At 40.2% G+C, this 21,281-nt stretch overlaps 1 protein-coding gene across 1 annotated transcript; it reads left to right on the top strand.

Annotated features, from left to right (window-relative positions):
* Positions 1 to 2: 2 nt before the first annotated feature.
* On the top strand, positions 3 to 20,867 carry NOXRED1 (NADP dependent oxidoreductase domain containing 1). The gene is made up of 8 exons (XM_057543067.1): positions 3 to 2,038; positions 2,853 to 3,024; positions 3,539 to 3,710; positions 5,416 to 5,627; positions 10,327 to 10,507; positions 11,070 to 11,221; positions 11,855 to 12,077; positions 19,880 to 20,867. The coding sequence occupies exons 3-8, from the start codon at positions 3,556 to 3,558 to the stop codon at positions 20,055 to 20,057; spliced, it is 1,101 nt and encodes a 366-aa protein (XP_057399050.1). The 5' UTR covers positions 3 to 2,038; positions 2,853 to 3,024; positions 3,539 to 3,555; the 3' UTR covers positions 20,058 to 20,867.
* The last annotated feature ends 414 nt before the right edge of the window (positions 20,868 to 21,281 follow it).

Genomic DNA, 21,281 nt, shown 5'->3' with positions numbered 1-21,281 from the left:
TTCAACAGCCTGTCAACACTTCAGGTTATGGAGTAACAGTGCTTACGGCAAAGCAGGGCTGTGTGGTTAACAGAGGGAGCGCTGCCCTCTGGCTAAAGACCTGGCCTCTCGTCCCAGCTCTACCACCGACAAGCTGTGTGGTGCTGGGCGAGTCCCCTTCTCTCTGGACTCATCTTAATCTGTGAGGGGAGGGCACGATTCTCTCAGAGCTTGTAGGATTCTGTGCTCTCGTGGCTGTGTGGAGTGGGTGAAGTGGTAGGGGGAAGAGAAGATGCTCGTACAGAGGCACACAGCAGGCTTTTAGGCAATGTGGTTCTCATCTGGGGGCAATTTTGCCCCCCAGGAGACGTGTCAATATCTGGACACACTTTTTTTTTTAAGAATTTATTATTTATCTATTTATCTATCTATTTATTTATTTATTGGCTGCGTTGGGTCTTCGTTGCTGTGCGCGGGCTTTCTCTAGTTGCGGCGAGCGGGGGTTACTCTTTGTTGCGGTGCACGGGCTTCTCATTGCAGTGGCTTGTCTTTGTTGTGGAACACGGGCTCTAGGTGCGCGGGCTTCAGTAGTTGTGGCTTGTGGGCTCTAGAACGCAGGCTCAGTAGTTGTGGTGCACGGGCTTAGTTGCTCCGCGGCGTGTGGGATCTTCCGGACCAGGGCTGGAACCCATGTCCCCTGCATTGGCAGGCGGATTCTTAACCACTGCGCCACTAGGGAAGCCCTGGAGACACTTTTTGTTGCCACAACTGGATGGAGCTCCTGGCATCTAGTGGATAGAGGCCAGGGATGCTACTAAAGATCCTACAATGCACAGGCAGCTCCCTACAACAAAGAATTATCCGGCCCCAAATGTCAGTAGTGCCAATGCGGAGAGAAAGCCTGCTCTAAGGGGGTCAGATTCCATCTTTTGCTTCTCTCCTTTGCAATGGCCTTTGCAATTCCAGGTAACCTCATATTTGGTTCCTTTCTGGATCAACCCTCTTGCTATTGAAGAAACAGGAGTTTAATTCGCTAAATTGTGCTGAAGTTATTGGCTGATCTTCAAATAAACAGTGGTGACCTAACTAGTGTATGAGGGTTCATTTAGAGAAGCAGAACCACTAGGAGTATATAGTCTGCCAGTCTGTCTACCTATCTTATCTATATGTGGGATTCATTACAGGGCTTTGACCTTGCTCAAGTATGGCAGCTGGTACAGTCTCTGGAAGGTTGTCCTCATGTCTGGTGGTAGAGCTAGAAATCCGTGGGGAAGGGAAGATGGATAAAAAATGAGGGGAGGGGGAGCAAGGATGAGCTGGAGCCCATGAGGATGCACTGGAACCCCTGCCAGTTCTCACCGCCTCCAACCTGAGGAAGTGGATGACCTGCAGGGGAAGCTCACTGGCGGCCTTTGTCACACAGCTGAACACACACCTGGCCCAGGAGTGTGAGAAGCTACAGGAGGATCCCAGGGAAGGTATAGCAGTTGCGGGCCCGACTGCTGCCCCATAGCCACAGCGCCGCCCACAGACAGCGAAAGTGCCCGCCCAGCCTCGCAAGCACAAATGGCTGCTGCACTTCCACCTCCAGATCCTGCACGGAAACCTCTCCTGTGGTGGCACACCCTAACGGGAAACAGACGGGGAAGGGAATGCTGGAAAATGTAGTTCAGCCTAGCCAACTCGATGTGTTACAAAGCCACAAGCAGCAGATCCCCATTTTTGAGAATGCGTAAGTAAAGGATGGGTCTAGAATCCACGCTTATACAAGTTAACGTGTGCTGCGTTGTCATGCTGGGCTGGAAGGTTTTGAGCGTCTCTTTCCTTCGGATCAGGAAACATCACTTGCAACATTGAGATGGCCTACCCACTGTTACGGTCTAAGGAAGGGTTTCTTAGACTTGAAAACTTGTCTGCTCTTCACTTCAGGTGCTGGAGACTTTGCTTGTAAAGAGATTGAGAGAGTGACCTAACAGCCCTCCTACAAAAGGGATTAGAGAAGCCAGATGCTAAAGGTCACGTTTTGTATGATTCCATTCATGTGAAATAGCCAGAAAAGGTAATTCCACAGAGATTAAAAAACAGATATGCGGTTGCTGGGGGCTGAGTGGGAGGGTGGGGAGGAAATGGGGAGTAACTGCTTATTGGGTATAGCGTTTCCTTGGGTGGGAGTTGAAAATGTTTTGGAACTAGAGGTAGTGGGTGAACAACACTGAATATACTGAATTGTTCACTTTTTAATGGCTGTTTTGTGAATTTCACCTCAATAAAAAAATTTTTTTAATTTAAAAAGCAGGTTAGAGAGGAGTAGTTTTGAATTCTGATCTCAATTTTGCCATTGCTGTAAAATAGATTAGAGTTTTGAATATTATTTTTCCCAGCTTTATTGAGGTATAATTGACAAATAAATATTGTATATATTTAAGTGATAACAATATAATGATTTGATATACACTGTGAAATTAGTACCACAGTCAAGTTAATTAACGTGTCCATCACCTCACAGTTACCTTTTTTGTGTGTGTGGTGAGAACACTTAAGACCTACTCTTAGCAAATTTCAAGGAGACAATACAGTATTCTTACCTATAGTCACCATGATATACATTAGATCCCCAGAATTTATTTTATCTATTGTTTTGTTTATTGTTTTATTTATTATTATTTATTCATTGATTTCTTGAATACAAAAATAAGGGGTTTGAAAAATAACTCTTTGAATAGTGCTAAGATCTGTATGATATTGCAGTTTGCAAGAAAAAAAAAAAACAAAACTAGAAGTCTAGAAACTTCTGTTGGGAAAAGGGGGATCCCATACTGCCCTGGTGTAGTACTCCAAGAAGTAGTGAAGGAATTCTTGCCCTCATGTTGCAGGTCTGGAAAACCTCTAAGTGGGGCTGGCCCCTTTAAGGCTCCAAGACTGAAGTAATCCGGTAGCTAAGGAGTCATAATGACAGTCTTCTTGGGTGATTCTCCCTGAAAATGTAGTTCTTACCCTCCAGGACCAGAACCACTAAGGAGCAGAGCCATCTTCTCCGTTTGGTTGGTGAGAGATATATGTGGATGGGCTTGTACATCTCTGGCTTCATTTTCTAAAATCTAGATGTCCCCGCCCTAGACAAAGGACCGTGATATTTAGTTTGGGTTCTTTTCTACCCTGTGGGGAACACAGAGTTTAGTGAAAGAGGAGAATTTCTGTGAAATGTGGTCTAAGTGTTCAGTCCTATTTCTAAAACCTAGGAGAGAATGGAAGGGAGAAGAGTGCCTGTGAAACCCATTGCTAATGTAAATGCATCTGCTGAAAACTGTGCCTGGAGCCTATATGGATTTTGTCCAGGTTTTTCATGAATTCAGTATTCCTGATTCACGGGTAGTCAGTGCTTAGGAATTCTCCAGGAGTCACACTCAGAGAAGTGGATGAGAGCTGCCAGTTCAGAACTGGGAGGAGAGGTGCTGAAGCCACCATCAGGAGAGCCTGAGACTTGGGCACACACCCTCCTGCATAGACTCCTTCTTCTTCCCAGACAGGGAGCCGAGTTGATTGGTATCTGTTGTTGCAGGAGATGCTGGTTTGGAGATGGACATGCTAGAGGACCTTGAGACACTGCAGTTTGAGTATGGGATTCAAGAGGAAGACCACAGCTGGCTGTATTTGCTGGGCCGTTCTCATGGGCTGACGACCAAGGCCTGTGCCCACGCAACCTTCTTCTGCAAGCTACTCCATAATTTGAGGTAAGCTGGGTCTCCAAGTTCAGACAGACAGAGAAGAATCTCACTGCAGAGAATCCAGATGACTTAAACTTTTTATATTGTAGAATAACTTTGGCAGGGCGAGTGTCTTCCTACCTTTTCCAACCCACACTCAAGTACTCCTGGTCTGAAAGCACCAGGGAAATGCACACCAGGGTCCCTTGGCTGTGTTTATGTAATAAAGCACGGATTAGTGGTGATTTCCTTTCAGTGAGTAGACATTAAATAATCCATTCATTCATTCGTTCATCCATCCATCCTATCATTCACTCCCTCATCAGAATGACCAGCTTGTCTGCCACAGCTACTAATCACTAGCCATTCCTTGGCTATTGGCTGAAAATGGGGTCATTGTTTTCTTTTGGGGCTGAGCTAACAGTGGAATGCTTCCTCACAAGAAAGCTTCCTGGGAATTTGGGGGTCCTTATGGCCGGATGACTTGCCTGTAAACAGGAATACTGATTTTCAAAGAAGCTCTCAGTCCAGTCCCGGCTTCTGACGCTTAAATAGGAGGTGTGTGAGAGCCAAGTACCTAGGACTAGGCTCCTGGATTCTGTAACTCTAGGTCACTCCTGGAGCATCTGTCCCCAGCCCCCAACCCCTCAGTCTGCTTCTCAGTTTACTTTTCTCTGAAATTAGATTAATTCCTAGATGGTGGGACCAGATCTGAATTAAACATGTTATAGATACAGCACACACCCGAGGAGGCAGACTACTCAAGAAGTTTGCTGACTGGCTGACTGATGAGGATGCGTAAACCTATTGGCTGCCTCCAGGATGAGTGATGAGAAACCAATATGGGAAACTTCCAGGAGGCATCTTCTATTTGGAAGGATCAGGCACAGAGAGAAAATGCTCTCCTTTTAACCAAAAGAGGAGCCTTAAATGGAATGGGGCTTGTGATGCTTACATGGAAACTCCAGAGCTTTAAGACTCCAGTTTTCACAGAAATGCAGAACAAATATAAGATTGCCATATAACAACATAAAAAATGCCTTATGTATTCAGAGGTCAGACTTTGTTCATTTTGGGTCAAGTGAACCTCCAGAAAGAGTGGCCTCAGGTCCTGGATCCTCAGTTTCTTAGGTCTGTTTTCCCTTATAAACCATTTACTTTTATAAATCATTACGTTTGGAAAAAAGCTAAGTTACGTGGTTTCCTGGGTTTGTGCAGAACTGAAATAGCAAACTAGAAAGAGGAGGTGTATAGTAGGAGAGGGGTGCACTCATCCTGATGGAGATGGAAATTGACAGCTGTCTGCACAGGAAACAGTGAAGGAACTGGCTCCCCATGTTCCAGGATAAGGTGTAATTATAATTAGGCTGTTCACAGTGATGGTCCTGAGTCAAAGAAATGGTTAAATAGTCAGACCTTGTGTTTAAGAAGGCAGGGAAATGCACGATACATATAACCAAAGAAATGTTCACTTAAGAATGTTTTAAACAAGTTCTGATCCTTTGAAAGGGGTATGCTTTACTTCCTGGAAAATTCACTCAGGAGGAAACATTCCATTCCATCAGTGAAGCTGGATCAGTGGGACATAATTGGAATTCTTCTCTCTGAAGTACTTAAGGTGTCACAGCAGGCTGCATGTGAGGAAGTTAAACCAGAGAACGTCAGAGGTTGACAGTCAAGAAGGGCTAAGGGTCTGCGTTTACTTGGGTGTGTGTCTGTGTTCATTCTCCAGAGAATCATTCTCCAGAAAATCATTACAGGAGAAGCAAACTTCTAGATGTCCCTTGACTGGACTGCGTGAAGACACTCCTGATGACGATGAGTTAAAGGTGGGCATCATTGGAGGCGGCCACCTTGGGAAGCAGCTGGCTCATACACTGCTTCAGCTTGTCCCCATCCCAGCTGACAGCCTGAGGATCTCCACTCGGAGGCCAGAGGCCCTGGGTGAGGAGCACTGCGCAGTAGAAGGGGGGCTTGGGTGTGCTCTTTAGGTGGTGACGAGGCCATTTTGAAAGGGTCCCTCAAAAGAGGAATCCTCGCATACAGCATGCCGAGTTCTCAGCTTGCTGGCCCTGAGAAAAGCCAGAAAGATGGTTTTTTAACTTGTTCCTTAAAGCAGCTTTCTTCTCCACCTAAATATTTATATCCATCTCTCTTCCTTGTGCCCTTGGTGGCGAGATATCTTTCTGGGTCTTTGATATAGAGAAGCTTTCCAAACAGAATTCAGATCTTCTAACTGGACCAGTTAGAGTCCGAGTGATGTCTACCAGTTCCAAATATTTGGCCTTATTTTTTTAAAATAACATTTACTGAAAATTTTTTTAAAAGTTTTATAATGATTTCATTTATTAACTTATGGTGATAGAAATCAGAACAGTGGTTGCTTCTTGGGAGACTGAGAAGAGGCCCAAGGGAACTTTCTGGGGAGTTGGAAATATTCTGTATCTTGAGAGAGGTGTGAGTTACGTAGGTGTATGCATTTGTCAAAATTGATCAAACTGTTTACTTCAGATCTGTGTGTCGCATTGTATGTAAATCATACTTCAAAAAAATTTTTAATGTAAAATAATATATGAATGTTATAGAAAATTTAGAAAACTACTCTATAGGGAAGTAAATAATAACTACCTATAATTCTCCTAGCAGGGTTATCATTTCTTTCCCATTTTTTCCTCTCATTATATCACATTATATCAGCAATTAACACTCTACAAAGCTTTTTGTATCCTGCTTTTTTCACTTAATGTATCATGAGCCTATTCTCATATTATTTGACAGTCTTCAAACTCATGATTTTAAGGTTGTATAGTATTCCTAAGTATGACTGTATGATAATTTATGTAACTGTGCCTTATTTAGTAGGACTTCCTTGTACATAATTTAAAAAACAAAATTACTAGGTCAAAGTACAGGTACAGCTTTATTAAGATATACTTTGTATATAATAAACTGCACATTTAACTACTTTATTTATTTATTTATTTATTTTTGGCTGTGTTGGGTCTTCGGTTCGTGCGAGGGCTTTCTCTGGTTACGGCAAGCGGGGGCCACTCCTCATCGCGGTGCGGGGACCGCTCTTCATCGCGGTGCGCGGGCCTCTCACTATCGCAGCCCCTCCCGTTGCGGGGCACAGGCTCCAGACGCGCAGGCTCAGTAGTTGTGGCTCACGGGCCCAGCCGCTCCGTGGCATGTGGGATCTTCCCAGACCAGGGCTCGAACCCGCGTCCCCCGCATTAGCAGGCAGATTCTCAACCACTGCTTCACCAGGGAAGCCCCTAAACTGCACATTTAAAAAAAAAAAATTTCTTGGCCAGGCCACAAGGCATGTGGGATCTTAGTTCCCCAACCAGGGATCGAACCCATGCCCCTTGCATTGAAGTGCGGAGTCTTAACCACTGGACCACCGGGGAAGTCCTAAACTGCACATTTTAAAAGTGTACACGGGGACTTCTCCAGTGGTCCAGTGGTAAAGAATCCGCCTTCCAAAGCAGGGGACGCGGGTTCAATCCCTGGTCAGGGAACTAAGATCCCACATGCTGCAGGGCAACTAAGCCTGTGTGCCACAACTGCTGAGCTCACGCGCCTCAACGAGAGAGCCCGCAAGCCACAAAGTACAGAGCCCACATGCTCTGGAATCCGCGTGCCACAGCTAGAGAGAGAAAATCCACGGCCACAATGAGAAGCCCGAGCACTGCAATGAAGAGCCCGCGCACGGCAACGAAAAAAAGATCCTGCATCCCTCAACCAAGATCCCGCATGCTGCAACTAAGACCTGACGCAGCCAAAAAAAAAGAAAATAAATAAATATTTTTTTAAAAAAGTGTATAGGGACTTCCGTGGTGGTCCAGTGGGTAAGACTTAGCTCCCAATGCAGGGGTCCCGGGTTCAATCCCTGGTCAGGGAACTAGATCCCACATGCATGCCGCAATTAAGAAGTCCGCATGCTGCAACTAAGAAGCCTGCATGCCGCAACTAAAAGATCCTGCGTGCCGCAACTAAGGACCCAGTGCAGCCTAAATAAATAAATAAATAAATAAATAAATAAATATTTTAAAAATAAAAAAAGTGTACAGTTTGATGTTTTGTGACACATGTATACTCCTGTGAAACCATCAACGTAATCAAGGTAATGAATCTCTCTACCTCCCTTTAGAACCCACTCAGGAAACCACTGATCTGATTTTTTTTTTAAATTATTTATTTTATTTTTGGCTGCGTTGGGTCTTCGTTGCTGCACGCGGGCTTTCCCTAGTTACAGAGAGCGGGGGCTACTCTTCATTGTGGTACGCGGGGTCTCATTGCATTGGCTTCTCTTGTTGCGGAGCACAGGCTCTAGGTGCGCAGGCTTCAGTAGTTACGGCGTGCAGGCTCTAGAGCACAGGCTCAGTAGTTGTGGCGCATGGGCTTAGTTGCTCCACGGCATGTGGGATCTTCCCAGACCAGGGCTCAAACCCGTGTCCCCTGCATTGGCAGGTGGACTCCCAACCACTGCGCCACCAGGGAAATCCCCACTGATCTGATTTCTGTCACTACCGATTAGTTTGCATTTTGTAGAATTTTGTATAAATGGAGTCATACAGTTTGTACTTCTTCTTTGGTCTGAATTCTTTTTTTAATTAATTTTTTTATTGAAGTATAGTTGACTTACAATGTTGTGTTACTTTCAGATGTACAGCAAAGTGATTCAGTTATATATATTCAGTTATATGTTTATATATATATAGAATATATTATACAGAATATATTCTATATACATATATTCTTTTTCAGATTCTTTTCCCATATAGGTTATTACAAAATATTGAGTATAGTTCCCTGTGCTATACAGTAGGTCCTTATTGTTTATTTTATATATAGTAGTGTGTATATGTTACTCCCAAATTACTAATTTATCCCTCCCCGCAATGGTCTGAATTCTTTCACTCTGCATAATTATTTTGAGATACATCCGTGTTGTTTCATATATTGATATTCTTTTTATTTCTGAGTAGTGTTTTATAGCATGGATATTCCATAGTTCATCTATTCCTCTGTTGATGGACATTCAGGTTGTTTCCAGTTTGGGGCTATTACAAATAAAGCTATTATGAACATTTGTGTACAAATATTGGTGTGGAGAAATGCTTTAATTTTTCTTGAGTAAACACTTGGGAATGGGGTGGCTGGGTCATATGGTAGGTATATTTAATTTTTAAAGAAACTTGTAATATATTTTTTCAAACTGACCTACAAAGGATGTTGTTCAGGTATAAACTTTCATCAACAGTGTGTAAGAATACCTATTTTACTCATGCTTGTCAATTCTGGGAATCTTTTTTTTTTAATCACCATTTTAATATGCCTTTACAATTTTTCTTATTTTAATATGTCTTTCACTGATCACTAGAAGAATTAAAATTTTTTATAGGCTTATTGCTATATCATCATTTTTGAGTTCTTTTTTGTTCAATTTTTCTGTTGGATGCCTGTATGATTTTTCTTATTGATTTGTAAATGTTCCTTCTATATTAAGGAAACTAAAAAAATCTTAACCCCTCAAGGCAGATTTCTTAAATCTCATCAATAGGACCAGTATATATGACACTTCAATAAAATACATATATTCTTCTGGGAAGCAATATGTTTATTAATAATAAAATTACAGTTATACAATATCACTGTATGTTGTATTAAGGAAGCAAGAATTCAAAATGCTCAGCATCAGCTTCTGTGCACTTTTGAGAACCACACATGGAAGAAGAGCGGATGTGCATGTTTTCTAAAGTTCTTCTTTGTCCTATGTATCTTCCTACCTGGAAGTACCTGAGTACTTAGATAACCTCAGCATCAACTTTATCACATACTTGTGGTGGTTAAGGGAAGAACTGACCTCTGCAATGTCTAACGTCCTGTTCTCCGATAACACTTAAAACATACTACCGTATGTGAGTTCACATTTTTACTTTTGAGGATCCAGATCACAATAAGTACAATTAAATGATTAACTACCAAGAAGTGTTTTTACAACTACATGAGTTATCACATTTCTTTCTACATTTATAAATATCTTATTGACATTAAATTGTGTATACTTTACTGAAACTGTAAGCATATTTTTCCAAATTCCTCCCAGCCTCTGCCCTATACTCTTCCACTCTCTCAGTCTTTCCCACCATTTCAAGCCAGTTAAGCTGTTTTAACTTCAGCCCAGTCACAGAATTCTTGAAGCCTCAGTTTCCGCATCTATAATATAGGAATAATACTAGCCTCTGTCTCATAAGGTCCTTATGAGATTCCCTTAGGTAACGTATGTACTTTGTACATTATCTGGTACACGATGAATTCTGTAAATTGGAGAAAGCTTCATTCAGACTTTTTTTCTTCCTAAAAAAAAAAAAATCTGAAAAATTCTAGCATTTGGTCTAAAACATAAGATAAGGATGAATCATCTTACAATCTCGAGCACTGCTGCAGTGGCACCTGCTGCCATAGTCATGGGGTCAGGGCTTTCCTGCGTGGCTTTTAGAAGGCATGAGGGAATCTCTTCTGATTTATGTGGTGACAAGACTTGATATAAAATAATTGTCATCCTCTCCCCACAGTTGATGTTGAGTTCAAAGTTCTTTGTACTGTGATCTTTCTGACTTCCTTTATTCCCTCCCAGATGAATTCAAGAAACTGGGAATCCAGTGCTTTTACCATAACTCTTCTCTGGTGGAGTGGGCCAACGTGATATTCCTCTGCTGTCTGCCATCTCAGCTGTCTAATATCTGTGTAGAAATTCAAACCAGCCTTGGAAAAGCCTGCATTGTGTACAGCTTTGTAGCTGCCGTCCCACTACCCAGGTATCTTGTTAGGGTGAGCGCAGGATTGGCAGAACTGCTCTGTCTCCTCATCTCCACCCCGGCCCCTACCTCTTGGAGTTGGTCATTCCCAGTCATGAGGTGGAAGCAGCTTCATTGGCAGAAGGACCCAGCCAGCCTTTGAAATTGTGTCTTCCCCGCTTTTCCACTAACAGCACTTGTGGGTGGGACCTTTTCTTTGATGTGCAAATGTTCAGAACTGCAGTAGAGCATTACTTCCAACTACTTGAAGCTGATTAGTGTTCCCCTTGTACACCACTCAACAGCATGAAAATTGATCTAGAGCATGTGTCAGATATTATTTTTGTACCTCGAGTGTCTAGCTCAGTGCCTGGCTCGTGGTGACATTGATAAGTGTTAAGTGGATGGGTGAACAATCCAGCTACGATGTAGTGCCCCAGTGCCGACCCACACCTGCGTTTGCCTGTGAGTGGTGCTGTGCAGGGGACTACATTGTTGGGGCTGGATGTGAACTCAGTGGGTCACGTGGTGCTTTATTCCAGTCCGGACCCTGCACTTCCTGCGTTGGTGGCTTTACTTTCAGGTTGAAACTCCTACTGAACCACACCAATGTCTTGCGGCCTCAGTATCAGTGTGTTGAAGATCTTGCCAGCATCTGGGGGACCAATAAGGAAATCACAGCTGCTCTCCAAGACCCTGTGGTTCTTCAGGCTACCTGTCCCTACAGTCCTGCTGGTAATGGCTCACGATATTTTTGGCACTTTTAAAAATTACCTTCCTCTTGGCCTGTTGCTATCTTATTAAATCCCTGTGTGTGTGTGTGTGTGTGTGCACGTGTGTGCATGCGTGTGTGCTGAGGGTGTGTGTGTGTGTAAGTACAAGCTAGATACATTCTCAGCTATTTAGGTTTTACATGGGAATAGCTTTGGTGGCAAAAAGTAGCCTTTTTAGGGAAAGCTAAGAAGTGTGATTAATCGGACCCTTTAAGGATGAATTGGAAGCAACCAGAGGATAGAGCCTATTTAAACCAGAGGATGCAGTGTCTGGGACTAAATGGCTTTTCCTTACGGTAATCTTGCAGTTTGGCTTATTGGCAAGGACCATTCTAGAGATTTCTAGAGATGCATTTGTCATCAGCAATGCCTACATTAACATATCTGTCTTTCTCTGGTAGGGTCAACACGTGATGTGTTATAAAGGGCACACACAGGGCTCTTGGCCTGGAAAGGAAGAGCGCTTATCTTGAGTTTCATATAACCAAACTGTCTTGGACAGAAGGTGGCTGTTCACCGTCTGGGGTTTGTCCTAGGTTCCCTGCAAACCTTTTTGGTGGTGCTAACTGGTATTTCCTTTCTCATTGATGTTTAGGGGGAATAATCCTCAATATCAAGTGGTTGGAGGGAGTGTTCTATGCAGCCATAAATGTCTGCACAGCAAAGGACATGCCCCACTCACAAGTGCTGCAGCTTCTGAATGAACTGTTCCTCTCCAAGCACTTTGAAGCCTGTGAGAAGGACAGAGTGTCTTTCCAAAAATTTCAAGCACAAGATTTTGTCAGCAAAGCCTATGCCAAGAACCTGTCTCGGAAAAGGTAAAGTATTAGACGAGTGGCCATTCTAACTTCTCCCACACTGTTTTCTTAGCAGATGCTTTTAATCTTTTTCCTTTCATGTTATCTTTAAAAATGTATAAAACGAATACATTCTTATAAAAAAAATCCAACTAGTGGAAAAAATCCAACAAGTGAAAAAATCCAACTAGTGGAAAAAATCCAACTAGTGGAAAAATCCTCCATTGCCCCCCAAATCCCTTTTCATAGACTTTACCTCTGATGGTTTTTGTATTTTTGTCTTTCTACCTATGCATTTACAAACATATATTTATATTATCATTATAATGTATATGCATATCTGTATCTATATATACATTTTAGAAACATGAGGATTATACTTACTACATCATAGCTACCATTCTATGTTAGTACAATCATATCTATTTCATTTATGAGCACTGTGCAGGCATCCATTGGATACACTTCTTTAGCTACATTTATTCATCCTATTTCCTCTTGATGGCAATGTAGTTCCCTCTGCTGCACATTTTGCACAAAGGGCTGCTTTGAACATTTCATCCTTAAACTTTGCACACTTGTACCAGTAGAATTTCTGGGTCAGAGATTATATATAGTTTATGTTTGATAGGTATTCCTAAATTGCTTATCAAAAAAGTGATACTTATATTTCTACCAATAGTGTATGAGAGTGCCATTTCACTATAGCTTGATAACTATTAGATCATTCTTTTTAATCTTTAATAATCTAATAGGGAAAAATGGTTGCCCTTGTTACCAGTGACTTCCATGTCACTAAATTCACTGGACACTTTTAAACCCTTTTCTTCCTTGGCTATTGAACATGGCTTCCTTCTTGAAACAATCTTTTCTCTTAGCTTTCATGATACCCTCACATTCTCTTCATTTTCCTCCTGTCCCTCCGATCCCTCCTTTGCCAGCTCCTCTTCTGCCCCATCCTTAAATCTGGCAGTTTTCAGGGCTCTGTCCTAGGCCTTCTTTTCTTTTCATTCTACACTTTGTTCCTGGGTGATCTTTTCCACTTCGGGGACTTAGGTTGCCATTACATGCTCCTTCGCAGAGTTGTTGAGGCCAGAACCTGGAAGTAATCCTTGATCTTCCCCCCCTCTTATCTTTTGTGTTCTAATTAATCACCAATGACCTGTGGTACACTTTCAGTTTGGGAATTTTCCTTCCCCCTTATCCTGTGATTCTCTTCGCCTCTCTCTTATGCTGGATCTCTTTTTCCTAGACCCCTCTTCCTCTGGCTTCATTTCCTTCTTCATTATGGTGGAATCTGTCCTCCTCCAGTAGCTTCCTTAGAAAAGCCTGCATAGGAAGTAATTTTTAGGGACTATGTCGGAAAATTTTTTTTTGTTTTTTGTTTTTGTTTATAGCAGCTTTATTCATAATTGCCAAAACTTGGGAGCAACCAAGGTATCCTTCAGTAGGTGAATGGATAAATAAACTGTGGTCCATCAGACAATGGAGTATTATTCAGTGCTAAAAAGAAACGAGCTATCAAGCCATGAAAAGGCATAGACGCATCTTGAATGTATAATCCTAAGCGAAAGAAGCCAATCTGAAAAGGCTACATACTTTATGATTCAGAAAATGTTTTTATTCTAACCTAATATTGAGAACATAGCCAGGTATAGAATCTAGGTTACAGCAGAAGCAAGAACTACAATCCTTCAGCCTGTGGAAAGAAAACCACATTGACAGAAAGACAGACAAAATGAAAAGGCAGAGGACTTTGTACCACATGAAGGAACAAGATGAAACCCCAGAAAAACAACTAAATGAAGTGGAGATAGGCAACCTTCCAGAAAAAGTATTCAGAAAATGATAGTGAAGATGATCCAGGACCTCGGAAAAAGAATGGAGGCAAAGATCGAGAAGATGCAAGATATGTTTAACAAAGACCTAGAAGAATTAAAGAACAAACAAACAGAGATGAACAATACAATAACTGAAATGAAAACCACACTAGAAGGAATCAATAGCAGAATAACTGAGGCAGAAGAACGGATAAGTGATCTCGAAGACAGAATGGTGGAATTCACTGCTGCGGAACAGAATAAAGAAAAAAGAATGAAAAGAAATGAAGACAGCCTAATAGACCTCTGGGATAACATTAAACGCAACAACATTTGCATTATAGGGGTCCCAGAAGGAGAAGAGAGAGAGAAGGGACCCGAGAAAATATTTGAAGAGATTATAGTCGAAAACTTCCCTAACATGGGAAAGGAAAAAGCCACCCAAGTCCAGGAAGCGCAGAGAGTCCCAGGCAGGATAAACCCAAGGAGAAACATGCCAAGACACATAGTAATCAAATTGACAAAAATTAAAGACAAAGAAAAGTTATTGAAAGCAACAAGGGAAAAATGACAAATAACATACAAGGGAACTCCTCCCATAAGGTTAACAGCTGATTTCTCAGTAGGAACTCTACAAGCCAGAAGGGAGTGGTACGATATACTTAAAGTGATGAAAGAGAAGAACCTACAACCAAGATTACTCTACCCGGCAAGGATCTCATTAAGATTCGATGGAGAAATCAAAAGCTTTAGAGACAAGCAAAAGCTAAGAGAATTCAGCACCACCAAACCAGCTCTACAACAAATGCTAAAAGAACTTCTCTAAGTGGGAAACACAAGGGAAGAAAAGGACCTACAAAAACAAACCCATAACAATTAAGAAAATGGTAATAGGAACATACATATCGATAATTACCTTAAACGTGAATGGATTAAATGCTCCAACCAAAAGACACAGGCTTGCTGAATGGATACAAAAACAAGACCCATCTTCAGACCTAGGGACACATACAGACTGAAAGTGAGGGGATGGAAAAAGATATTCCATGCAAATGGAAATCAAAAGAAAGCTGGAGTAGCAATACTCATATCAGATAAAATAGACTTTAAAATAAAGAATGTTACAAGAGACAAGGAAGGACACTGCATAATGATCAAGGGATCAATCTGAGAAGAAGATATAACAATTATAAATATATATGCACCCAACATAGGAGCACCTCAATACATAAGGCAACTGCTAACAGCTCTAAAAGAGGAAATCGACAGTAACACAATAATAGTGGGGGACTTTAACACCTCACTTACACCAATGAACAGATCATCCAAACAGAAAATAAGGAAACAGAAGCTTTAAATGACACAATAGACCAGATAGATTTAATTGATATTTATAGGACATTCCATCCAAAAACAACAGATTACACTTTCTTCTCAAGTGCACACGGAACATTCTCCAGGATTGATCACATCTTGGGTCACAAATCAAGCCTCAGTAAATTTAGGAAAGTTGAAAAAAAAAAAAAAGTTGAAATCATATCAAGCATCTTTTCCCACCACAATGCTGTGAGATTAGAAATCCATTACAGGGAAAAAAACGTAAAAAACACAAACACATGGAGGCTAAACAATACGTTACTAAATAACCAAGAGATCACTGAAGAAATCAAAGAGGAAATCAAAAAATACCTAGAGACAAATTACAATGAAAACACGATGATCCAAAACCTAAGGGATGCAGCAAAAGCAGTTCTAAGAGGGAAGTTTATAGCAGTACAAGCCTACCTGAAGAAACAAGAAAAATCTCAAATAAACAATCTAACCTTACACCTAAAGGAACTAGAGAAAGAAGAAAAAACCCAAAGTTAGCAGAAGGAAAGAAATCATAAAGATCAGAGCAGAAATAAATGAAATAGAAACAAAACAATAGCAAAGATCAATAAAATGAAAAGCTGGTTTCTTTGAGAAGATAAAATTGATAAACCTTTAGCCAGACTCATCAAAAAAAGAGGGGAGGACTCATATCAATAAAATTAAAAATGAAAAAGAAGTTACGACAGACACCACAGAAATACAAAGCAACAAGGATGTCCACTCTTGCCACTATTATTCAACATAGTTTTGGAAGTCCTAGCCACGGCAATCAGAAGAAAAATAAAAGGAATACAAATTGGAAAAGAAGAAGTAGAACTGTCACTGTTTGTAGATGACATGATACTATACATAGAGAATCCTAAAGATGCCACCAGAAAACTACTAGAACTAATCAATGAATTTGGTAAAGTTGCAGGATACAAAATAAATGCACAGAAATCTCTTGCATTCCTATACACGGACAACGAAAGATCAGAAAGAGAAATTACGGAAACAATCCCATTCACCATTGCAACAAAAAGAATTAAAAAAAAAAAAAGAATCTAGGTTAGAAACAATTTTCCCTCAGAATTTTGAAGGCATTGCTCCATCATCTTTCTGCTTTTAAATTGCTGTTGAGAGGTACAGTGCCCTTCTAATTCTTCAATTCATGCTTGGTCTGAAATCTGTTCCTTTTCTCTCTGGAAGCTTATAGTATCTTTTGACTTCAGCATCCTGAAATTTTATTATGCATCATGATGTGGATCTATTTTAATGCATTGTGTTGGGCAGTTGGTGGGCCTCTCCTTTTTTTCCCCTTAACTTAAAAAGATTGTAAAATATGTACACAGAAAAGTACCTATTCCATAAATTCATAAATATACAGTTTAATGAATTATTGTAAAGCAAATATCCATGTAATTGCCACCCATAAAAGAAACAGAACATTCAATGGTCCTTCTCGATCTGCACGTCAAGTTCTCCAATTTTCTTCTATTATGTCTTTGATAATTTCCTCCCCTTCCCTCTGTTTTCTCTGTTCTCTCTTCTGAATATTTTATTAGCCAAACGTTGGACCTCCTGGGCTGATCTTCTGATTTTCTTTAGCTCTCCTATTTTCAGTATCTTTGCCTTTTTGTTCTGCTTTCTGAGAGATTTCCTCAACTATCCTGTTTTTACTATTATATTTAGAACATATTTTCATTTTGCTATATTTTGACTTTAAAAGATTTTTTTAGTCTCCAAATATTCCTTTTTTATGTAGCATCCTGTTGTCATTTCCCTATGCAATACCATCTCTTATCCCTTTGAGAATGTAAATGATAGAATTTTTTCTTCTCTGAGGAGTCTTTCCTTCAGGATTTTTTTGACCATTTATTTTGGTCTCTATCATTCATTTTAGAGGCTTTCTTCAAGTATATGGAGAACCTTGATTGCTCATATTTTTTTTTAAATAAATTTATTTATTTATTTATTTTGGCTGCGTTGGGCCTTCTTTGCTGCACACGGGCTTTCTCTAGTTGTGGCAAGCGGGGGCTACTCTTCATTGCAGTGCAGGGCTTCTCATTGCTGTGGCTTCTCTTGTTGCGGAGCACAGGCTCTAGGCACGCAGGTTTAGTAGTTGTGGCTCACGGGCTCTAGAGCAGGCTCAGTAATTGTGATGCACGGGCTTAGTTGCTCTGTGGCATGTGGAATCTTCCCAGATAAGGGCTTGAACCCATGTTCCCTGCACTGGCAGGCGGATTCTTAACCACTGTGCCACCAGGGAAGTCCTGTCTGCTCATATTTAAGATCCTGGTTACTAAAAAGTTGCTTGGAAACTCTGTATTTGCTACTGTGGTCTTTACTACAGAGTGATTTGATCAGCTTTTTCCTTGGGAAACCCTGAATATTGGTATCTTTAAGTCTTTGGGACCCAACTTGGGGAAAGAAAGCTGCACATGTGTAGGAAGAGGGGTGGTCTTATCATTCAGAATATATTTTTTCACTTTATTTCTCCCCTTTTCAGCATATCCTTGCCACTCAAACTGCCTGATAACCATGCCATCATCTGGGAGTTTGTTTAGAAATGCAGATTATGGGTCCCCACACCAGATATATGGAATCAGAATCTGCCTTTTTACAAGCTCCCAAGTGATATGTCCATTAAAGTTGGAAAAGTGCTGCTGTATGGTCTTTTTCATCAGATGACCTGTTAGAATGGGAGGCATGGCATATTAATATTTCTACTATGATTATAGTTTCTCAAATTCTCTTTATATTTCTAATCTTTGTTTTATAAAGTTTGAAGCCATATCATCTGATGAACAGGAGTTTGTACTTTTTACATCTTCTTGGTAGATTATACTTTTTAATTCTATCCCCCCCCTTTTAAAAAACTTTTTAGATAATTTTGATTCACATGCAGTTATTAAGAAATAATACAAAGAAATCCCATGTACCCATTTATCCAGTTTCTCCCAATGGAACAAACCATAGTACAATATTTATACACAGATATTATAAAACTATAGTACAATACCACGACCAGGATATTGACCCTGATACAGTCAAGATACAGAACAATTCTATAACTAGGGATCCTTCATCTTGATCCTTCCTCCCCAACTGGGCAACCATTGAGCTGTTCTCTATTTCTATGATTTTGTCACTTCAAGAATATTATATAAAAGGAATCATATATTATGCAACCTTTGGGGATATTGGCCTTTTTCATTTAGCATAATACTCTGGAGATTCATCCAAGTTGCTGTGTGTATCAATAATTTATTCCTTTTTTATTGCTGAGTAGTTTTCATGGCATGTATGTACCATAGTTTGTTTAATCATTCATCTGTTGAAGGACATCTAGGATGTTTCCAGTTTTTGGCTATTATGAATAAAGATGCTTTGAACATTCATGTACAGGTTTTTGTGTAAACATAAGTTTTAATTTCTCTGGGACAGATGCTCAGGGGTGCAATGACTGGTTGCATGTTTATTTTTTTAAGACACTGCCAAACTGTTTTTCAAAGTTGTTATATCCTTTTACATCATTAGCAATGTATGATTCAGTTTCTCTTCATCCTCACCAGCATTTGGTGTTGTCACTAATTTTTGTTTTACCATTACATCTATAGATCAATTTGTGGAGAGTTGACATCTTTATAATGTTAAGTTTTCCCATCCATGTACACAGTATATCTCTCCATTTATTTATATCTTCTTTATTTCATCAGCATTTCGTACTTTTCAGTATACAAGTCCTGTACATGTTTTGTTAGATTTACACCTAAGTATTCTATTTTGTGTGTGTGAAAGGAACTGCATTTTTAGGGTTTTTTTGCCCAAGTGTTCATTGCTAATATATATAAATAAAATTTATTTTATGTTTATTTTATATCCTATGACCTTGCTGAATTCGTTTATTAGTTCTAGGAGATTTTTTTTTTTTTTAAGATTCCTTTGGATTTTCTACATGGACAATCATGTCATCTATATATAGCAACAGTTTCAGTTCTCCCTTTCCAATCTGTGTGCCTTTTATTTCCTTTTCTTGCATTATTGCACTGGCTACAGCTTCTAGTGGTATGTTGAATAAGTGTGGTGAGAGCAGATATCCTTGCCTTACTCCTGATTTTTTTAATACTATAAAACCCTATGTCTTAATGCTTTTTAAGTTGAATTCCACTACAGACTAATATTTAACATTGCCCCATTTTTATTTGCATGTTAACTCCTACTTCTTTCCCTATACAGCTGAAGAGGGTATCTTTTTTTTTTTTGAAGAGGATATATTGTAAAAGAAATGAGGTCTCTTCCATTCCTAATGTCCATGATCCTCTTATGTATTTTCTTTCTAAATTCAAGGAAAATATACTGAAAAGGATGTTGATTTTATTGTCATAATCATTCACTAATTATGAATTCCTCTCCAAATGCACTTAGAGAATTTTAAGTGTGAAAACTCATAAGTACAATTAAATCCACGTGTTGAATAGACCCAGATGAATTTTTAATTTAACTAAGAATTTTAATTAGTTTGATATAGAAAGTGAAGAACCTTATTTCCAAGTGGAGGAGAACTTTCTTTAAAGGAAATGTTTAACAGCAAAATCAGATGTATTAAACAGACATAAAAAAGTAACACTATTTTTTTCCCTACCCCAGGCCTTTCCCCTGGTTTGATCTGACTGCTGTGCAACTCAAGGAAACTCCCTTTAGCCAGTATCTCTCACACAGCACTACTTTTCAGGACAACCTTACCCATCTATACTGTGATTCATTTGGCATCACCCTAACCAAAGAACAAGAGCCAGAGGTTTCCACGGGTTCTTCATCCCAATAAGAGAAGAGACCTCAGGAATCAGGAATTTTTTCTCCCTCTACAGTGGTAGTGCCCTGATGATCATAATTGACAGTGGAAGTCATGTGACTGTATGGTGCTTGCCATATGCTAGGCAGTAAGGAATTAGAAAATTGTACTGATGGCCCTTTAAAAACTAGAATAAAACAAGAGGTTCTTTACATCAGTATATTTGGGTGTGTCTGGCTTTTGGAAGCAACTGAATGAAACCACATAACCTGACACACTTAAGTAAGCTGCTTCCCCAGCAGCTAATTATCAATTCAGTTAATTCAAATTATCTCTTGTCTAAAAGCTAAATTCAAGAAGTTATACTGTCATTATTAAATGGTTACATACTTCTTCTGTAGCATTCTTTTCCTACAATATGTAGCTACAGTATGTAGTTACATTCTTTCCCTGTAGCAGTATGTAGCTGACAAATGATACACCTTGATTGTCCCACACTTTGAGTAGAAAAATAAAATGTGTGGTAAACAATCTTAATTGAATTATGACTCATTTTAGGCTTATTTCAGCTAAACATGACTGTTCTGGTACTATCTTATTTAAAGCTGTTCCCCTTTAAACTATTTTAAACCATAAAACCATTTTTAAAAATAGCTGGCATTACAACTACTGAAGACTGCATGCCCTGGAGCCTGCGTGCCCTGGGCCCACACGCCGCAACTACTGAAGCCCGCGCACCCTAGAGCCCACGTGCCACAAATCCTGAGCCCGTGTGCTGCAACTACTGAAGCCTGCATGCCTAGAGCCCATGCTCTGCAAGAAGAGAAGCCACCGCAATGAGAAGCCCACGCACCACAAGGAAGAGTAGCCCCCGCTTGCTGCAACTAGAGAAAGCCCGTGCGCAGCAACGAGGACCCAACACAGCCAAAAAAAAAAAAAAAAAATAGCCGGCATTTATATTAAATGGCTAAAAATAATTCTGCAAAATATAGATTTTATTCCTACAGTTCAAATTTATTTCCTTTACGTTTTGCAATTACTTTATGTCAATTACAATAGAGTAGAAAACAATAGCAGTAACCATAAAGTTGAGAAAGCATGGCGCTGACTATGCTCTGTCACTGAACAGAACTATTGTTTGCCAAATGCTAAAGCGCTTTGGAACAAAACCATTCACTCTACGTGTAAACCACCATGGTCTTAGGTTAATCATTTACATTTTTCTTTTTTGCATGCTTGTGAGCCAAGCAGACTCAA

The sequence above is a fragment of the Balaenoptera acutorostrata genome, chromosome 3 (genome assembly GCF_949987535.1).
Source record: "Balaenoptera acutorostrata chromosome 3, mBalAcu1.1, whole genome shotgun sequence".
Classification (NCBI taxonomy): domain Eukaryota; kingdom Metazoa; phylum Chordata; class Mammalia; order Artiodactyla; family Balaenopteridae; genus Balaenoptera; species Balaenoptera acutorostrata.
This window is presented reverse-complemented; position numbering and strand designations above follow the sequence as displayed.

Bases quoted from the DNA above. Each gene is read 5' to 3' on its own strand.
- NOXRED1 (XM_057543067.1), top strand. From the start codon at position 3,556: ATGGACATGCTAGAGGACCTTGAGACACTGCAGTTTGAGTATGGGATT. The intron at 3,711-5,415 runs GTAAGCTGGGTC...TTCATTCTCCAG, and splicing joins AAGCTACTCCATAATTTGAG to AGAATCATTCTCCAGAAAAT. The intron at 12,078-19,879 runs GTAAAGTATTAG...TCCCTACCCCAG, and splicing joins AAGAACCTGTCTCGGAAAAG to GCCTTTCCCCTGGTTTGATC.